The sequence below is a fragment of the Phaethon aethereus genome (assembly GCF_964289735.1).
Source record: "Phaethon aethereus genome assembly, chromosome: 2".
NCBI lineage: Eukaryota > Metazoa > Chordata > Aves > Phaethontiformes > Phaethontidae > Phaethon > Phaethon aethereus.
In genome coordinates this window covers 147,541,514-147,559,500 of record NC_138582.1, presented here as the reverse complement: position 1 = coordinate 147,559,500, position 17,987 = coordinate 147,541,514, and the positions used below count along the sequence as shown (strand labels likewise).

The 17,987-nt window shown below is 43.5% G+C and overlaps 1 protein-coding gene across 1 annotated transcript in view; it reads left to right on the top strand.

The window, feature by feature from the left end:
• The first annotated feature begins 1,018 nt into the window (after positions 1-1,018).
• ADAM22 (ADAM metallopeptidase domain 22) overlaps positions 1,019-17,987 on the top strand; it is a 137,483-nt gene continuing 120,514 nt past the window's right edge. Inside the window, exons 1-2 of the mRNA XM_082015337.1 lie at positions 1,019-1,203; positions 1,381-1,535. Coding sequence (XP_081871463.1) covers positions 1,146-1,203; positions 1,381-1,535 — 213 coding nt within the window. The 5' untranslated portion in view covers positions 1,019-1,145. The remainder of the gene's footprint in view (positions 1,204-1,380; positions 1,536-17,987) is intronic.

Sequence of the window (17,987 nt, the reverse complement as noted above, 5' to 3'; positions counted from 1 at the left end):
TTAAGGTTATGAAAAGACAGATTTTTTTGTTTTGTTTTGTTTTGTTGTTCTTTTCATCTTCCAGACTGTAAAGAGCAGCAGCTTTCAGTGGCGTTTACTGCGAGGCCACCTTCTCCCTTACTGTGTGCTTACAACTGGTGTAAAACCTTGCCGTGGGTAGTTTGACCTCCTATTCTCTTGGCTGGCTTAGTAGCGAACTGCGTCTGCCACTGTGCTGCTCTGACATTCCTCCTCCTCTCTCGACTCACCGTAACAGTGTGCCATGGCAATCCTTCCTATTGCCGCTTCGGAAAACGGTGGGGGAAGAGGTGCCGTAGACAATTGCCGCTCTTGCCCCATTTTCAGAAAGAAACGTAGTTAAGAAAGGTGAGATACCCGGTGCTGACAGGCAGTACTGCTGCCCTCGGCTTCCCGGGAGGTGGGAGTATGGGACTGGGTTGCAGATGGAGCCATCCCTCTGCTGAGGGAGAATAATCCTTGGGTTTTGGGGAGTGGACGTGGTGGAAGCTCCTCAACACTTCTGCCTCTTGCTTTGGCCTGGCTTTTGCCTTTTTCTTAGTTCAGGAGCACACGTTGTAACTCGTACCGGATGATACCAACTCTTCTTTCAGTGTTAGTCCAGCGGAGAAAGTGGAGCAGGAGTGGAAATTTAAGAAAGGAGGAAAAAAGGGTCATAGAGAAGGAAACTGAGGTTTGCTCTGGAAAGGCACACGTAAGGGAGGAGCCAGGGGCCGGCGGCAGAGGCGGGGCGGGAGGGGAAACGCTCCGGCTGCCGCCCCGGCGGGTCGCCGCCTTCCCCCGCCGGGCGGGCTGGCAGCGAGCGCGAGTTTTGCCGCGGAGGTTCCCTCAGCCCCGGGGCTGCCCCGTGGTACCGGGGCGGGGGCGGCCGCCCTGCGGCGTTCCCCTGGCTCCGGGGCTTCCCCTCCGCTCCCCCACGCCCTGACAAGCGACTACATTTCCCAGCACTTCCCTCTTCCAAGCGGGCTCTGCGGGGAGCCTCGCCGGCTCTCGCCATCTCCTTCCCTCGCAGGGGGCTCGGCGCGGCGGCGGCGGGGCGGAGCTCGGCGGCCCCGCAGCCCCCCCGCCCCGTGCAGGCGCGGAGCCGGCGGCGCACGGCGGCGGCGAGCGGGGCGGAGGGCAGCGCCATGCAGGCTGCCGCCTGCCTCCTCTCCCTGGCGCTCTGCGCCCTGCCCGCCGCCCCAGGTGAGTCGCGCTTGGGGCGGGGGCGGCGGCGGCGGCGGGGGGCGACGCGAGGCTGGGGGATGCTGCGCCGAGGGCCGGTGCGGGGCCCCGTGGAAACGGAGCCCCCGCTCCAGCCCTGCGCGCCGGGGGCGAGGGCGCAGGCGGGTGACGGGTGACCGGTGCCTCTCCCCTGCCCAGGAGGCGCTGGGGCGGCGGCGGGGCGGCGGCGGGGCGAGAGCCGGTTCGCGGAGCGAGAGAGCATCAGGCCCCTGCGGCTGGTCTCCGGCGAGGGCGGCGGCGCGCGGCGGCCGGCGCTGAGCACGCGGGTGCGGAGCGGCGCGGCGCGGACGCAGGTAGGCGCCGGGGGGGACACGACAGACCCCGGAGGGCGCGGGAGGGGGGAAAGGGGCCCCTTCCCCAAAGGCGGAGGTGCGGCGTCTCACCCGCGCCCCTCCCCCACGTGTTGTTTTTACTGCTAAAGAAGAAGGTTTCGGTGAGGTGGACGGCTGGGAATTGCCGGTCGCGCTGCGGCAGCGCTGGCACCAGTTAAAATAGTCCCTCTGCCGCTTAACCCCCTCCTGCGGCCGGCAGCGGGGCCCCGGGCGGGCAGAGCGCGCTGCCTGCGGCTGCCGGTGGGCTGGGGAGCCGCAGGAGGAAAGTTGCGGTGCCTTTGCGACACGCCGCTGGGGCTGAAAGGCTGCGGCTTAAAATTTCGGTTTCTGGCTGGAGTGTGGGCAGGGTGGGTTTGCGTTCGGTGGGCTCGGGTGTGATTTTAAAAACAGACATTGGAAATGGGGAGGAGGTTGCTTGAAATATAACCCGTGAACTTAACGTAGCGATTTAACTTACGTATTAGCACCCGAACGGGGGTATGTTTTCAGATTGCTTTTCTATGGAGACCAGTCCCTGTAGCTCTTGACAAACATCTACCTCAGTTTATATCAAAATACAGTGATTTTAATCTTCATCACTAAGCATCGTGTTCGAGGTGCTACATGGCTGTTACACCTAAAGGGAAAAAACATTGAGTCTATGCTGTTACAGATGAAGAAGATAAAAAAATTGTGCACTTGAGGTAACTGTTGACATCCAAAATGAGTTGCAGGCCTCCGTTTCCTCCTTTTCCAATTGACTGCTGTCCATTTAAGAAACAAAATAGCTGAAAAAATTGGCTCACGTTCCTTTTTTTATAAATCCATAAAGTGTAAGCACTGACAGCTTGCATTCTTTCTGTGTAGTTGAGTAATAAACAGTCTCTTCATAGCATATTTTTCTGCCTCTGAATGTAGCTTATTCAATGTAAAGATTTTTCAGATGTGAAGGCCAACTTACAGGACGATAAAATAGAATTCTAGAAGTTCCAAAATGGATGCTTTGCTTAGAAAAAAAAATCCTCTCAGCATTTCAGGATTCTTTGAAGACCCTTGGACACTCACAAGTTCAAACACTTGGTGATGTGTGCTTAAAAAGTAGTAATGGTTGCATTTGGATCTAGTATTAGGATTTGAATTCTGGTCTTACAGAACAAACTGTTGATTAGTGGTTTTTGATGGGTTTTGTTTTTCTGAATGTCTCAACTTCTATTCACCAAATCTTACGGTCACAAAAAATTTTCAAGTCATCATTTAGTTAAGCTGTTAGTACAAACATTACTCCAACCTGAAAAAAAGTAATACTAGTGAGTAAAAAAGGGTTAAATCCATTTATTTCACAACAGTCTCCACCCTAAAATGAGCTTAAATGTGAAAAGCTCTGCCTGCCACTACAACTTTTTCCCCTGATCAGGAAGTTTCCCTCTGCTACTTAAAATATCCAGAGCCTCTCCCATGGTGTCTGATGGTTGATACCCCACTGAAGGATGCAGTAACTGGCAGCAATTTGGAGGAAGAAAATTGGGAAGCAAAAGCAGGCCAAACCGAGTGGTATAGATTTGCTGTGCTTCTCGCACAGGACACAGTTACATCCTGGTTGCAGGGTACTGCATCCCTCGCCTGGGATCTGAGTCAGCTCGGCAGCGATGGACCGGCAGCCTGACTGCCTTCGCTTAACTGAAGTTTTGTAGAAGCTGCATTTAGGAAGGTATGTTTGCAGTTATAGTGTTAACTGTTGCAACTGAGTAATTTAATATCCTGAATCTTAAAGTCTAGCATCCAGTAAAAAGACCAACACCCTTATCGCTGCCAGAATGCTTATCAAAGTATGGGCTGGATGGGTTAACTTTTGCGGTTGCTTTTGGGTGGGTGGTAAAAGTCACGTGAAGTGTGAAGATACGAAGTGCTGGATTCTGCTCACATGTGAAGAGACACTCATGCCTGCCCTGAAGAGTTAACAGTCCGAGACCAGTGGCATATAAAGGGTATAGGAACAGAGGTGCACTCTCCGTCAGTAAAATTTTCATATGTATTAGTTTATTTTATGATTAAATATGCTCTGACTGTCTCTGTGCCCTGTTCTGTCCATTGCCAGTAGTCTGGACAGCTGTGTATCAAAGTTAGAGAAAATGGTCTTGAATAGAGATTTCAAATCAAAGCTAATGGACTTGTGGATTAGTTCAGAGAGGATGCTTCTTGGAGGAGGTTGAAGCATTCAAGAAGAATCTCTGATGGCTGAAGGACAGACAGGCAGCTGAGTCTAGAAAAGCAAAGATACCTGAATGGGGTGGTGCAGTCAGAGGTCTAGAAAAGGAGGCTGTAGCTGCTGAATTAACATAAAACAATGTAATTGTGTTTTAAATTGGATAAAGATAAAAGGAGAGTGAGAGAGATAAGCTGGAGAGAAGGAAGTCGCATTAAATGGGATCGGATTCCTTTAATTCCTGGATGAAAGCTTTAACCGCAGAAAGGGCAGAAGTCATACAAGAGGGATGCAAGCCTGAGTTTGGAATTGCACAAAGGGAAACAAAGAGGGTCGTTCAGGGGAAAGCAGAAGCAAAGCGTGGCCTTTGCAGATCAGGAGTTTCAGAATAGGCTTATGATGGAGTTGAGCCAGAGGAGTGTAATACGAGAAGAGGAGGTGGAAGAAGGGAATTGAAATGAGAAGTGACTGGGATGTGATGGTTGGCAGCTTTCTAAAAATCTATGGGTTTTTTTTTTCCGCATTTGTTGAGGTTTTTCTCTAGCAACCCCCCTTGTTTGTTTTGGTTGTTTTGGGCCATTGCTATTGCCGTAACTGTTGAGTAACGTCTCTACCTGCATATTTTACTATTAAATAGTAAAGGAAGTAGTCTATGTACTCAACTTAGAAACCCAGAATGTAATTGCTTAAGAAACAAAGTCATCATGCTCATAATTGTAGTTGTCCAAGATCGCTGGACTTCAGAGCACAGCACAAGGCAAATGTTGTAGGCTGTTACATATTCATGTCATTAATATTTTAATGTACGGTACGTAGTGGACATTGGAGAATTCACGTGACTTTGGGTTTCTGCTTTTAATTCCACCATGGAATAGAGTCACTACCAGTATCTGTGATGTTCCTGTATTTGAATTTCTCTGTTCCCCAGAGGGGGCCTATTAGCAGCTGCACAGCACATAATCTAAAGAGTAATCAATATAAGATATAGCTGAGAATATGCTAATATTAATATCATCCTTAATGCAATCCAGGATCTTAGCAGTGGACACTTAATTCACTGTTGCATAAATAAGCCTATTAGAAGATGAACGTCCTCTACGGTAGGGGCGTTCAGTGAAGGCTAAGTTAAGAGTTTTGTGTTTAAAAGAAAGTAAGTTCCTACTATGGACATTTATGAGGAAACTTTTAACTCCATGCCTTGTGCCATATTTTGGTATTGTAAGAAGCACATGGGAAATCACAGGTTTCTTAATACTTTCCTTTAGTCAATAATGTGCAGGCATGTTCTTCATTAAAATGTGGCAGCGTGTAAGCATTCCTCCCCACTGCCTGTATTTGTTCTTCCACCTGTGCAGGAGAGCAAAACAAAGCACGAAGTATGCCTTTACAAACTTGAGTTTGTACTCTACGTCAGCACCTGATTTGGAGGACCTTTTTCTTAGTGATTTTCAGTGGATCAAACATTCTGCTTGCAAAGATGAGAATCATTTTCCAGCTGGAAATTAGAGTACCAGACCTCTACATGCCTTCACCCAACAGATGCCTTCCCTCAACCCTACACATAACTTAATAGTGAGCTTGCTCTCAGCTGTAGACTGCCACTCATCAGCGGAGAAGGGTCCCAGTTCTCCTTGTGGCCAGCACTTTGTGGTCATGCACACACGTATAGGTCTGCATATGCAATCTGAGGGACAACATTGTTCATCGTGTGGCTTTCATTGCATTATCTGTTTTTGATATATCTAGGTGTTGATACAGAAATTTGGGAGATTTGTTATGATTTTCAGTGGGAACAAGGGCCTGACTCAATGACCTACTAGGGACATAGATTCATGCATCTCTGCTGGCTGTGCAAAACATTCATAATACAGTAACTTCTCTTTCTCAAGCTGTTTTTCACTTGCTCGTTGCCCGTTGTCATGAAGGTAAGCTGGGTTCCTCCCTAGTGAGTAAAAGGGCTGAGCTGATTTTAGGGAGCCTGGTGTGAAGGGGTTCCAGGCCTGAACTCTCTCTGGAGATAGAAGTACATGTTGTTTGTACTCCAGAGTGACTCGGTAGTTTTCAGCAAATTGTTTATTTGTTTTCCATAGTCTGCATTTCTGAATTGTTTGTGACCAAATGATACAATTTCTCCATACATCGATTTGGAAGCATGTCTTACAGATTTCTCAAATAAGTTTTTATTACTAATAATCAATTGCAGGGAAGCTTTGCTCTGTCATGCTGAGCTCGCATAGCTCTGCTTGCACTTGGAGTTGAAATCTTAATTAGTTATTCAGGTGTTGCCTAGTCTTTGCTATTGGATTCCCTGACTTCCTGGCCTCTCACTCTCGCCTTCAAATAGGATATCCCTGTTCTTTGCAGGTGCTTCTGAGACTGCTGACTTTAAAACGTTCTCACTTTCTGTTCTGATGCTGTCAACTTCTGTTGGTATAATAAGTTCCTGTGTTGGGTAGCTCGAACAATTAGTAATTTTTTTTTTTGGTTAAAAAATGAGTTCTGACTGTTGAGGAGCTTATAAAACAGCTCTAGGGTTTGGGGCTGATGGATGATGACTGTTGGAAAGAGAAGTGTCATGAGAAATTGCCCAGTTTTAAAAATTCTTTTCTGCCCACTTAATCAAATGACTGCTGACTCTAGGAGAAACTTAGGCACAATTTTCGATCAACCTATCACAAAAGCAGAGCAGGAGGAGGCTAAACTGGGACTGAGGCTGTAGTGAATAATAACATGCATTTGGTTTACTGACAGATTTGGTTTTCTTCTGCCTTGTTGCCTCTTCTCCCTCTTCCCCTAAGGTTTATAAGGTGTTAGGCAAAGTGTCCGTGATACTTTACTGTATGTTCAATGTATGCGGTTCTGCAGTATTCATGTAAGGGTAAAATACTTCGACCTGGCAATATTTTATGAATATGTGAATGACAGTTAAAATATCAGTACTCTTGATGCAGGTCCTGCCTTCCTGAAGAGGGAAGAAAAGTGCTAAAAGCCAAACTTTGCTATAGATTGCTGCATGATGCAAGGGTACTGAGAGTGCCCTTTTATTTCTGATGTAGGAGGGACTTTCAGATACACCTTTTTATAAAATATATATATTCATTTTGTGTTTCAGTATTTTGTAGGCAAGGAATATTTCAAATTTCTAAATTTCCTTCTTTGCAAGCTCATTGCAGGGAAAGGCTTTCCTTTCTTGATAATGAGATTTGTTATGACAGTAAATGCGTATGTCCAAAAAATCATCCAGCAAAAAAACTCCAGTAGCTGCTGCTTCAGAGTTCATGTTGCAGAAATACTGTATCAGGACTCACATTTTGAGGGGTGATTAGAAGGCATAGGTATCTGTGGAAATCCTAGTCTGGGTAAAAGGACTGCATGGGAAATCTTTGTTTTGTGATACCTTCTTTTGCTTGTGCCATAGCAGAGCTGAAAAGAGAGATATTCCAAAATCGATGGCTTAATCTCGTGAAACAGGCTTATATACAGTCATGAAGGATCTTAAGGGCTCAGATGTAACAATTCTTATAGAAAGTGTTTTTCCCCAATGTTTGCTTGTTGCCATGATCAGTGTAGTAACTGCAAAGTCTATTGATAGAGAAGTCCTTCCCGGCTCTGGTAATCAATATATCTATATTTACTCCTGATCTTTGTTGGTGCTCTGGAGTGCAGAATCAAACTGAATATTCTGCCTGCCACTGTTTCACTGAGGATACCTGTTTTGGGACCCCTGTTGTGGCTAATGATCTGCTTTAACACATTCATGATGCAGAAGCGTGTTGCATTCCAAGTAGTGTCATGATAAATTTTGCTGAGATTTACACAAATTATGGAGGAACTAGATACAAAGCTAACATTCACTTTAAAGTGTTTGCCACAAGAACCTTATGGATATATGTGTTACACTGTCATGGTAGATCTGGTATTATATTATTCTTCTGGTACTCCACGTCTCTTTTGTAGTCTTCTCAATAATCATACCAGTCTTAAGTGACTCAAGACTAACAACTTTTCTTAGGGGTCTGCTTGTTAAAACATTACTGCAGTTATATTGTCAAACACTGCTTAAAGGTCAATCAAACTGTGTAGAACGTTCAAGAGCCAGATAAGGCTCAGCTCTCTAAATTGTGTGCCCTGCTGGCTCGCGCTGTCTCAGGGCTTTTCCCTCTCAAATCAGCTCTGCTGAGGTTCGTGGTCCGTTTGCTCACTGCGACCGCCTCCCGCCACATTCTCTCCCTTGAGGGGATGGGGATCCTTGTCTTCTGCTCTCATGGGTTTGAGCCAAAGCCGCTTCTCCTCCCTGGTAGGCTGCCCTTCTGCTTCAGGGGAAGTAGCTCACCGGGCTGTTGTCAGACGGTTTGCTTGGCAGCCCAGGCCCACGTCTGTTCCCTGAGTCTGGGTAACCGTGGATGTGGAGGGTGAAGTCCAGGGCTATCAGAGGATCAAGCCCACTGCTCTTGCACACTGGGTTGTGGTGTCTTCCCATGCAATTTCTCTTTCTCATTCACCTAGTGATGCGGTTCAGTTTTTTGGTCCCTGAATAATCTGTTTTCAGTATTGTATTTTCTAGCTGTTGTTGGGTTCTTGCATGTTAACGAAAACTGCTACATTTAACATCTCCAAAAATCACTGTGACTCCCATCCTGTCTCTCTTCTCTCTAGTTTTGACTTCTTTAAGTATGTCAAATTTGCTATGATTGTCTGTGGAAAACTTTCAGACAAGAAAGCCTTCTGAGCCCGTCTAGTCATCATCTTCCCTTTGACTGGCCAGTGGCCTCCTGAGTAGTGTATGGATATGCTGTTCTGAGGAGACGTCAAGTGTGTAAAGGATCACAGAGGCCTGTCAGATGAAGTTCTGCTCTTAATAGCCACAGATGCTCGCTGATAGTACTACTCTGAAGCCATTGCAATATTTGCATTAATCTGAGGAGGAGAAATCATTGCTGCAGGGATGAACCATGCAGTGGCAGCTGTGCTGAGCCACAGCCAAGCATGGAACCATGTCTCTCTCCTCAGATGGAGGCATGTTCTGTGCAGAGGAGAGCTTTGTGCACAGATGATTACATCTGTGCAAGCTTTTTAATACTTTAGTGGGATGATTGTGTGAGGGAAGGCTCATGTTTTTTTCCCTGAAACTTTATTGTGTGAGCATTGAGCAGCAACGGTGGCATGGGAGTGCTGAGCACATGGACAGGATGGGTTCTGCTAGGCTATGGTGTGCACTTCCATGATGGGGCTTGGCTGGTTGGGTAAGTTCAAGTGGAAAGCCAGTGTCACCTGAAATTAAAGACATGATTATGTAGAAATCAAAGGAAGTGGCAAATGATGTGGATCTCTTTAACTGTTGAGTCAGTAGGAGTCCAACTTGCAAATTGGATTCAGTTAAAGAAAGCTAGGAAGCATGGCATTGTAGCTGGGCATTTGCCATTAGACAGTGAAATTTGGTGATACCTCTTGTAATTTGATGAGCTCTGGTTTACTTGACACCAAATTCACTCTACAATCTTTTTTTTTTTTTTTTTGTATTAGTAAAATGAATGTTACTGGACCAGAAAACTGTAGCAAGTGACCATGCTTTAGAAAAAGCATATTTCAGAATGTTATATTAATAAAAGGTTTAGAAAAAGTTTGTGTGGGGAAATGCCTTTTAATGGTGCCTTGATTCTGAAAGTGTGATGTATGGGAGTGTGGAGGCTACAGCCTTGACTTACAGCTCAAAAATTGCCCAGAAGAGTAGCAGTATGTAGGAACACAGTCTGTTCCGGAAATGTCTCCTTAGAGTATTTCAGCCCCTGAAATTTCGTGAAAAAAAATGAAAAAAAAATCCATTGGCTGTTTCAGAAAATATATACAGTGAAAATGTTGATTCATTTTGCTCTCCTAGGCTGTATCAAGAGGAAAAGGAGTTTTGAACTGTGCTTTTGTCGCTCTTTTCAACTTTAAACAAGACTTTGATACTTAAATGTAGAGGGTGAGTCGTATTTTAAAAGTACTGTGTGTGGAGATGATTGGGCAATGTATTGGCATGCCTAAGAGTCTGCAAGTTTCATCGGGCTCTTCCTAGTCTGTGGTGCTTACAAAATGTTAGTAAACTTTCTGCTGTTGGCTGAGAACCGTTTATGGGAAAAGTTAGCCATGTTGGTAGGCTCTAGGCCAGTGGGAAGAGCTAATCTTTTGGTAAAGCTTTCTTCTGTATACAAACTAAATGTAAGACCAGTTGAAAATGTTTGGAATATGTCGTTGCGTTGCTGAAAAATGTTTTGGTCACATACTTGTTGTATAAAGGAGCAAAGTTGGTGTCCAAAAAGGACTGTAGTGGGTTGAAACCAGGACACCTTGGCTGGGTGTCAAGTGCCATCAAGCCACTCTATCACTCCCCTCCTCAGCAGGATGGGGGGGAGAAAATAAGGTGGAAAACTATGTGGGTCAAGATAAAGGCAGTTTAATAAAGCAAAAGCAAAGGCCATATGTGGAAGCAAAGGCAGACAAAAGTTTTATGCTCTGCTTCCCATCAGCAGGTGATATCCATCACTTCCCGGGAAGGAGGGCTTCAGTATGTGTAGCGGTTGCTCCGGAAGACAAACGTTGTAAAAAAACCTGAATGCGCTCCCTCTGCCTCTTCTGTTAGCTTTTATTGCTGAGCATGACATTGTATGGTATGGAATATCCCTTTGGCCAGTTTGGGTCAGCTGTCCTGGCTGTGTCCCCTCCCAAGACCTTGCCCACCCCCAGCCTGCTGGTGGCGGTGGGGAATGTTGGAGAGATGGCCTTGATGCTGTGCCAGCGCTGCTCAGCAGCAGCCAAAACACTGGTGGGTTATCAACACCTTTCCAGCTATCAATACAAAGCACAGCACTATGTGGGCTGCTGTGGGGAAAATTAACTCCATCTCAGCCAGACCCAATACAATCTAAAGCCTGCAGCACCTGGTGCACGCTGTTTTTATTATGTTTGAATGCTTTATTTGTAATGTAAAGGCGATGTTAATGGAGGGTTTTTGCAGATTCCTCTGGTAGTGGAACTCTGTTCCTTCGTTTCTGAAGCTTACAAGAGATGCTGAAAAGGGACCTTTCTCTAAATGTTATTGATTCCTTTTAGAGCTTGGAAAACATGCAGCTAAAAATGACCTCAAGGCACCATCTGCTTCGATGAGGGAAATGCCTTCACTCCTCTTGATCCCTTGAGCTTTCCTTCTTGCCTAAATGGTGTCCTTGAGACAATAGTCCTTTCTACAGCTGAATGACACAGCGATCCAGATGGGTCCATCCTCAAGCGCTGCCTACAGCGCGTGCGCTGCTGCCCTTGTTTTGTGTTCGCTCCCCTGCGGATGCGTTGTGCGTCGGTGCTTGCCTCTCGTGCTGCAGCTGTGCACGCGTAGCAGCTCATTTGGGTTCTGCCCACTCGAAACTGCCAGGCATCCTTGGGAGAGGGGTTATTTCATTGGAGAGAGATTTGTTTCCTTGTTTGAGTCCTTCCCCTCTGACCTCATGCTTCTTCACAAAGAGGTAGGTTCACCATGTGGTTGCGCAGTCAAGTCCTGTGGTATCTAGTGAGATGGGTGGAACACGTTGCTCTACTGCTGTTGTATCTAGCCTTGCTCTTGGTGTTATTATCTGACCCTCTGAAACCTACAGTCGCTGTGGGAGGCAGTGGAAACTACAGTGTCCCTGTGTCACGGGGTGAGGCTCTGCTCTGCTCCCTCTCTTGGGAAGTGTGATCTTCAATGGTTGTCAAAGTTTTTGTATGAATTACGGCAGGAAAACATTCTGAACTTTACAAGCTGTCATTCATGGCTTTCCCTTGTATCCTACTTGTAACTCAGTACTTTATTAAGCACCTTTGTAATAACCTATTTTATCATACTTTTCCTAGCCATTAATCTTTGATGAAGAACCTTGTCAAAAGCATTTTAAAAACATGGGGTTGAGCAGTCACCAATTTTTCGTTTTTTGCCCCAATAGTGATGTATTTAAGACCTCTTGCATGTTAGTTAAATGTGACTCCTTCTACACGAATCATTGCTACTTCCTTTTCAGAAAAAAGAAAAAAAAAAAAAGGACTATGGCTTCCCAGAAGTGCTTGCAGTTCTTCCTTTCACTGGGATTTGAAGACTCTCACAACAACAGAAGTTGCAGTAATTAGTCTCACAGGAAATCAAAAGTTATAACTAAAATTTTCTTAAAGTCAAATCAACATCATGCTCTATACATAAAAGCACAGTGAGTATAAGATCTGGTGCTGGAAAGCAGTGTTAGATTGCCTCTTGGGAAGCAGCATCTTGCCCATTCAGTTACTTAAATTTGTCCTTTCAGATCTGTGAGATCAAATGGTAGTTCATGCTAAATCTGCTAGCAGTGACAGCCCGAGAGTTCTCCTGTCTTCACTGCTCCATCATTTAACCTTGGGTGAATTTTTTGAGAAAGTTGAAGTGGAGGCGAGGAAGGAGAGCAAGAAGAGAAGTTTTCAGGGGAAAATAAGAATTATTTTTACTTAGTCAGTTTGTTGTGAATGTTCAAAGATGCTTACAGTTTTGGAGTGCCGGGTGGAGGTCTAGGGTGAGATGTGTGAGCAGATATAGCCGAGTCCATCAGAGCTCAGCATCACACCTCGGTGGGAGCTCAGAAGGATCCCTGCCGCTACGCAGGCATGGGATCTGCAGTGGTCACACCTGCGTAATGCATTGCATCGGTTTGTGCGCAGGACTGCTTTTTCCTGGTGCTGTTCCCCTCATCCATGTTTCTGAGGACCTCTTTTACTTTGCCATATTGAGTAAATGCAAACAGCCTCTGATTTCAAACCCACAAATAAATAGTAAAAGAGATTTTTTTTGTTTTTTACTATTGAGAAGAATAATTACTGGCATTTTAGAGGCACAAGTAGTCCTTGCTTCTGACTGTGATTTCATTGATGCTGTGATGTTTATGCAGAGGAAAGCTATTTTAGGTCACGTTTACAACTTTGTCAAGATCTTCGTCTGCTGAGAACAGGCGAAACCCCACCAAAGTGAACTGGGCCATGGCACCCTGCTCCAGCTGATGGCCCACCTTCATTTGGCATGGAGAACAGATACGTGATCCAGGATTCAAAAATGAACATGGATCTCTTAAAACCTTTTCTTATTTCTAACTTTTCCTGAGAATAAATGACGTTTCTTTACTAAATGTACCCCAAAGAGGCAACTGTAAAAGCCTTTTCATCAAACCATGATTCTGTTCCGCATTTTTTTTGTTAAACAAAAACCTCCCAAAAAAGCCCCATAGATATTTAGATTTATGCAATGAATAAAAAGAGGGAGCTTGCATGAAGAATTATAAATAATGGTGATTAATATAGTAAATGAGTGCCTATAAATACTTTGAGAATGCTAGGGAAAGTAAAAAAGAGGGTTTGCAGTTTTTTAATACACTGTGAGATGTGAATCCAGTGCAGTGACACTGAACTTTTGATTAAAATCAGGTATATGCAAATGGTGATACAGGAGGCCTGAGGAAATCATGTTGCATTTATATTTTATTGTGTTTTTTTAAAAAAAGATTCTTTGGCTTGGAGATACTAATTTTTAGTATTAGACATAGGCTTATTTCTGAATTTTGTCTCTGAGCAAAGTTGTGGGTTGTTTTTTTTTCTTCCCAGTACAAGTAGAAAAGTAATCTTTTTTAACCAATTTCTTATTTTACTTACAGCAACAATACACTCTGTAACTCTAGATTTGTTACAACACAACTGAGGCTGAAAAATGTCCTTTCATTATGTGTACTGTGTGCCAATTAGCACTATATTCCTCTACTACTAAATTTAAGTGTAACAGTTATTTTCAAAACCACAGTTAAAATTCTTTTTAGGTAAATCTACATAAAATGTTTAGTATATTTTTTTCATTTAATTTCATTAATATATTTATTTTGATTTCCCATGGACTTAGCTGTGTCCTTACTGAATTTAAGACACAATCATTCCATACACACTTAAAGGATTGCTAACAAGCTGAGGTTTCTATTCTCTTATTAGAGAGGGGGGAAAATTGAATATCTGAGGAATTTTGTAAGTGTGACAGGCTCTCAGAATGTCTGCTATAAAACCTTACTGTTTTTACAAGCTCTGAAGCATAGCTTTTAAGTTACCTCTTGTTATAAGATTCTGTATTATTTTCTCTCTCTATTCTCTCAGACGCTTTTCTTTCGAGTCTACAAACTTGATCAGAAACTTTTAATTAGAAGCCACAATGATATAAATAGTAGTAAATATAAAATTGTTTACACCAAAGGGCAAACATATAAACAGGATTTTCTCATAGTTTCTAAAAGCAGGCATTCTTCTCTTGATAGAAATTGCTGTTATCTCTTCCAGCAAAACGTATTAAAAAGCATCTTAAGTGCTTTATGAAGGATACTTTAGAAGTAAGAAACATGTATTATGAGGAATTACACATTATATCACAATATACTTTTAATGATCTTTTTCCTTATTTTAATTAAGAAAAAATATTAGTCATCTTGTTACTATGCTGCTTTCAACACCCAACTAATTACAATGCGAGGAGAATTTCTAAAAGATTTCCTTTCAAAATTCATATTAGTTTGATTATTAAAGAAGGATTACCAACAGTACAGTGCAGCGAGGCTCACCATTGATCTGCAATGATACACGTTGGTTGTAGTTTATGTACGTGTATTCCCTTGGCAGATGCTCATTGTTCTGGGCCAGTTTCTGTAGAAAACTGATCGCCAGCAGGGGCACTGAAGGGACTGTATCAGAAATCACCATTATTCTGTCCTGTTTCTTTGGAATGGTAACACAGTCTTACCTGATACTGATTGCCCGTCTCCTCTCTTACGGCAGTGTTCCCTGAGGCATGGAGCTGGTGATTTAAAATAATTTCAGTTGAATCCCTCTTGATTTGGCAGGAAGGTTTGTGTACCGGTGTTTTTTTTCTTTTTTTTCTAAGATTCAAGCTTTTAACATTTGTTTTAAATAAAATGTCTTTGTTCTTAGTGATTTGAAATAATCCTTTCCACTCCATTTACTTTTGATTCCTTTCAGACATTCACTGAGATGCTTAAACTTTTCAAGCTTTGATGAAAGTTAGCTCTTGCATATTTGCATTAGATGCATGAGATGCTAAGTATTTTCTGTAGTGGGGGGTTTGGAGGGTAGTATGCTTTATGTGCCACTAGAAATTGCATCTGAAAGTAGTGCAGCTAATTCTTTAGTTGCATGACATTAAAATTTCAGAACTTTTTGGTTGCGTCGGAGGCACGGCACCGCGCTCTTCCATTAAGGTGCTAGATTCTCCTTTCCTGGCTTTTGTTCGTGTTCTGCATTGAGTGCATCTCTCCCGGTCTCCAAGAACTCCCCTTTTATGACTCAGTTGTCAGCCGTTGTCCTCATGTTGGCTGGGATAGAGTTAATGTTCTTCCTAATAGCTGGTATAGTGCTGTGTTTTGGGTTTAATATGAGAATAATGTTGATAACACACTAGTTTTTGTTGTTGCCAAGTAGTTGTAGTGCTTACACTAAGACAAGGACTTTACAGCTTCCCATGCTCTGCCAGCGAGGAGGTGCACAAGAATCTGGGAGGGGGCACAGCCAGGACAGCTGACCCAGACTGGCCAAAAGAATACTCCCTACCATATAACATCATACCTGGTACATAAACTGGAGTTGGCCGGGGGGTGGGAATTGCTGCTCCGGCACAGGCTGTCGATCACTGGGTAGTGAGCAATTGTTGCATTGTGCATCGCTTGTTTTTGTATATTCCTGTATCGATATTATTATTGTTGTTGTTATTATCATCTTCAGTATATCTTCCTTTGCTGTCCTATTTAACTGTTTTTATCTCAACCCACAAGGTCTTTTTCCCCGATTCTCTCCCCATCCCACCAGGGGAGGGAGAGGCGAGCGAGTGGCTGCGTGGTGCTTAGTTGCTGGCTGGGGCTAAACCACGACAGCCGTCAACATGTCATGCCTATGGTGGTTGAAAGCCTCGAATTTTCTGAGAAGGTTCCTTGGTTTGAGCGCTGAATGACATAATTGATTGTCTTGCTTCAGTGGTTTAGAGGAGCCTTTGCAGGTGTCTTTCTTGTTACTTCTGCTTGAACGAGGTGATACAGATGGAATAAAAGTACTTATCTCCTTTCTTTGGGTTCTTTTATTGACATGTGTCTAAGAGTGTAAGCTTCCTTTGCAGCTGGCCATTTTACCTATTCACTGAGCGGGCAGGTAGATGTGCTTAAAAATAATGTAGAGCCAAGACTTTTTAAAATCCATTTCTTTATTTTGTGTTTCTTAACCAGATACTCGGAAGAATTGTTATCCTAAAAAATGTACTAGCTGGCACTCTTAAGGTGCAGGTTTTTGTTACGCTGAATGAGATCTGTGAGCTGCCATTGAAAGGGGGAATCTGTCTTTCTCTTCATTCCCTCTTGCATGTCCCCTCCAGCTTCTTTCCATCACATCTACTCATTGTGTGACTATATAGTTTATCTGGATCAGCTTATTTGTCTGACAGAAGACAGATCCATTCCAAGTAATGATTAATTTTCTGATTCTGATCTCACACAAGCTGACTAGGGAGAGCAGATGGAAACATGTGGCCAGGATGGAGCAGAACTGTCCATTTTTTGGCAGCACACAACAGTACTCAAACAGTGTTGCAGTGTTTTACAACCACAGGATTGAAGGAAGGGCTGCAATTTCAGGGAAGGACTGAGTTTGTCTGGCTCTCCAAAATGTGCATCTTGGTATCTCAGTAGGTTTGGGATACATTTTAGATATGCTTGATTGCATTTGAGCTTAAACTTAATGATGAGCTTCCTGGGTTTGCACGGCTTGTCTTGGGGGTGTAATGTTTTTCATCTTGGTTTATTAATAGGCATTTTGTCTCTTAAATCCACATTAACAGCTTCTGTCAGGGAATAACTGTGAGGGTCACCTCAGGAATACATTAGCCTTGTAATTGTTTATCTTGGAGTCATGTTCAAAGAAAGAAATTTCGCAGACCAAATCAATATGATGCAGTATACCTAGCAGTTAAAAACAAAAGCAAACCAAAAAACCCTAGTCATTTTTGCCTTTACAGTGAATGAGGTGAGTACATTTTAATGACAAAGGCCACGTTCAGTATATGCACGTTTAGAAATTTAAGTTAGGCTTTTTACATTCTTCCTTACTGACGAATTCTCTTTTGGTACCAGCATATGGTTTTATAGAAGACTTGGTTATACTGTGTACACAGAGCTAAATGATAGCATATGTAGCTATGTTGTTAACAAACAGAAATAGTAAAGTGCTGTAGAATGTTCTTTGCAATTAATAATGTAATGATGACAAGCGAACAGCTGGGCTGCCGTTACTCCTTTGATCAGAAAGTGGTGGTTGCGGTGCAGGTAGGTAAGTGAAGGGCTGCAGTGGAACAAGGGAATGACAAAATTAGTGCTGGCCCTTGGTAGCCTATTTGGTTCTTGGCCTGTCACATCCTCTTTATGAGCAGCAGCCTAAAAATTCACGCCTAGCAAGAGAAGATGGACATGTAAAATCATTCAGAGCAAACTCTGCTGCCCGAGAGTTGGAAAAGAAATGCAGATGCTAACTTGCAAATTTGTTAATGGTCGGTTTTGCTGTATTTATGGATGTGCTAGCTGCTGCAGTCCAGAAACGGCTAAATGGTGGTCCTACGTGTGGGTGGCCATATGTGCTGTGGGTGTCTGTACATGCTGTGGGTGTCCGTCGTTGCCTCGCAGGTGCCAGCTGGCTGTGTCACCGGTCACTTGGGGCAAGCTTGAATCCCTAAATTTCAAAAAGGGATCAAAATGGATGAGGTGAGGCAATTGCTGCCTTTTTTTTTTTTTTTTTTGAGGCTTTTTTGGGTAGAAAGTAGGATTTTAATATCGATGGTAATTAATCAGTGAAATTATTTACCCAGATAAGGTAAAATATATGTTATATTCAGTTAGTTGGTCAAAGTTTATACATTTGTTCAAAAGAGGTGCTCTTTAATCGTGCAGAAATTACAAGAACCACTTAGTGAAGTCCCATGGGCTCCGTTACAAAGCAAGTTAGATATAATGGGGATAACTGAAAGGACATCTGACTCTGTGAATTGAGGGGCCTTCTAAGAAGCTTTCCAGTTAATGCTGCATCCTTTCTAAACAGAAGTTTAAATATCTGGAATTTCTCATCATGCAATTTTGTAGGCTCGTTTACTGCAGTGGCACAGCTAGGCATTTTTCTAAAGGGCA